We start from the raw sequence: 2,715 nt of genomic DNA on the forward strand, positions 1-2,715 counted from the left end.
GTTATGCTAAGTAAAAGTGAGAGAATATGTAGCGTAGCTTAAATAATGTATAGATTTAGTCGATTTCATAAAACTCGTGGTCCAGTACTAAGTAATGATTGATTATCCCGGTGGACCCCACCTTTAATCTAATCGTAATTTAAATTATGATAAACCCGAATACAGTGGTACTATAAGATTTTCCATCTGAACGACTTGTATGACTCGCGTGATCACTTTCATGGACCAGTAGTTTTGCCCCACACTGCATTGTTCTGGATCTGTGGTTACAACACATTGGGTTTAATTTTCTCTTTTTTCTCTGATCACCCCACCACCTGTGTTCAGTCAGGCGTATCATTGTTTACGTTACGCTACACCTGAGACCACGCGTCTTCCGCGCGGCCAGGTGACGTACGTTGAATGACCACAGGTGGTCGCCACCTGACACTAAACAAACATATTTACAAGACAATACGTCTTTAATGATGACACGTTAAGAGGGTTGGTCTTCTGCGTGACTTATTTAGTTATCCAAACAACCAATCGCATTGCATGCTTGGGAGACTAAAACCTACAGCTGAGAGTTTTGACAGGCCTATATAAACTCACAACATATACACCCAGTTCATTTCTTTTCTGCTACAGTCGGAGAGAGATAGTTAAAATCTTACAACCATGCTGCATATTGAGGTCTTTAACGATGATCATGTTTTCAAGTGCCTTGACCTTGCTAAGGTTAAGCTGTTGTCTGACACCCGGTCTAAAGTCTACCTGGCGATAGAAAGAGAAAAGCCGCACGAAAAAAAAGTTGTCAAAGTCTTCAGGAACACGGAAAGTTCTTTCAACAGTTTCATCAATGAGATCGAGATGGTGAAAAAGCTGAAGCACCCCAACATCATGATGTACGACAGGGCTGTAGCGATGCCTAAATACAACATCCTAGTCATGCCTTACTGTGAGAGGGGAGGCCTTTACAAGAGGGTAGGCCGGATCAGCCAGCGTGAGACAGACAGGTATTTCCTGCAAATGTGTGGCGCCATCAAGTACCTCCACGGCCTGAACATCGTCCACAGGGACATCAAGCTGGACAACTTCCTGCTGGACGCCCAGCACCAGCTCCACCTGACGGACTTTGAAATGGCGTGTAGGGTCAAGCCAGGCTGCCCCACCGTCCACCTACAGATGGGGACCCTGCAGTACATGGCGCCGGAGATGCTGGCAGAGCCTGAAGGATCCTACAATGGATTTAAGGTAAGGACATTTTCTTTACATATTTTAATATTTCTAGTTACTTGAGTATACATTTATTAGAAATAATATATTTTAGTTCACTAAAACTTTATTTTAATTTGTTTTATTAAGCTTTTTTTAGTATATTATAAGTATTTACTCTTTATATTCTTTGTTGTCATACACCTTATGTTATGCAAATCTAGCATTACTTTTCTTGCATAATAAAGTCTGTATTGTTGTGTTCCACAGCTGGATATTTATGCTCTGGGCGTGGCCCTGTGGTGCATATTGTTTGAAAAAGACAGCCAGGACATTGAGGACTACCTGGGTATAGCTAGGTCATACACTGGGCGCTACCCGTGCATCTTCTACAAGTGGATCTTGGAGAACGTCCTTCACCCTGACCCAGAACTACGATGGGACATCAGTCAACTGATTCAAGGTCTTTGTCGTTCATGGCTGGAGGATAGAGCTAAAGCCTTGTAAACCAAAGGACAGTATTTTTTTTAAATTTTATTTTTTGATCTTAATAACACTGCATGTTCTAACCGTTTTGCTCATATTATAACAAATGCATCGCATGTCTCACTAATTATTCTGTACTTCATTAACTTAATGCCTTGTTCGTTCATGTTACTTAATATAATTAATATTCTGTTTGTGTATTGCTGTTTTTTCCTCATTAACACAGTGTAGATTTATTGTTTTGAAGCATGCTTTTAAATATCACTAAAAACATAACAAATATTATTTCTTGCATGAACATTGGTTTCATAGCATAACTTTAGAAATAGATATAATAATTAATAATACTTTTTAAAAAAGTATATTGATGAATTCAAATATACATCTTTCTACAAATAAATTATAATTTTGTTACGTAGGAGTAAAGATGAATCCTCATTTCAAATTATTTCTTTAAATTTAATGATATGTAATATCTACTAACATTTTGGTTTAATTAATGCCAATATTACTAGATCTTGATCTTTTTCTTAGGTTTAACCAATCATTTTATTTAGAATCAGTGACCTTTACTAGAAGACTAAACAATAAACTGCAGAAAAAAAGTATTAACATGTGTATAAAAACTAACAGTTTAAATAAGCACTAACTTCTATATTAATCAGCTGTTTAATACTATATGATTAACCAACTTGCTAAACTATTTTAACTAAGCAATGGACTAATCAAATCACTAACCGTCTAACACACTAACCGACTAACACACTAACCCTAACCCTCTGGTTAAATGTCGCGGCGACAAACCATTTTAATCAGGCCACAGAGTGGAAACTTTGTGACGGTCCCAAGCCCGTGTCAACTGAGAGGGGAATGGTCTCACACTGAGAGGGAATGGTCTCACACTGAGAGGGAATGGTCTCACACTGAGAGGGAATGGTCTCACACTGTGATGGGGAATGGTCTCACACTGAGAGGGGAATGGTCTCACACTGTGAGGGGAATGGTCTCACACTAAGAGGGGAATGGTCTCACATT

General features: G+C 38.7%; 1 protein-coding gene across 1 annotated transcript; it reads left to right on the plus strand.

Annotated features, from left to right (window-relative positions):
- Positions 1–657: 657 nt before the first annotated feature.
- LOC131955697 (sperm motility kinase Y-like) lies at positions 658–1,701 on the plus strand. Its single transcript, XM_059319916.1, has 2 exons — positions 658–1,233; positions 1,465–1,701. Exons 1-2 carry the CDS (start codon positions 658–660, stop codon positions 1,699–1,701), a joined length of 813 nt encoding a protein of 270 aa, XP_059175899.1.
- Positions 1,702–2,715: the final 1,014 nt, after the last annotated feature.

This window comes from Physella acuta, unplaced genomic scaffold (assembly GCF_028476545.2).
Source record: "Physella acuta isolate Inbredline_101_S28 unplaced genomic scaffold, ASM2847654v3 ptg001095l, whole genome shotgun sequence".
NCBI lineage: Eukaryota > Metazoa > Mollusca > Gastropoda > Physidae > Physella > Physella acuta.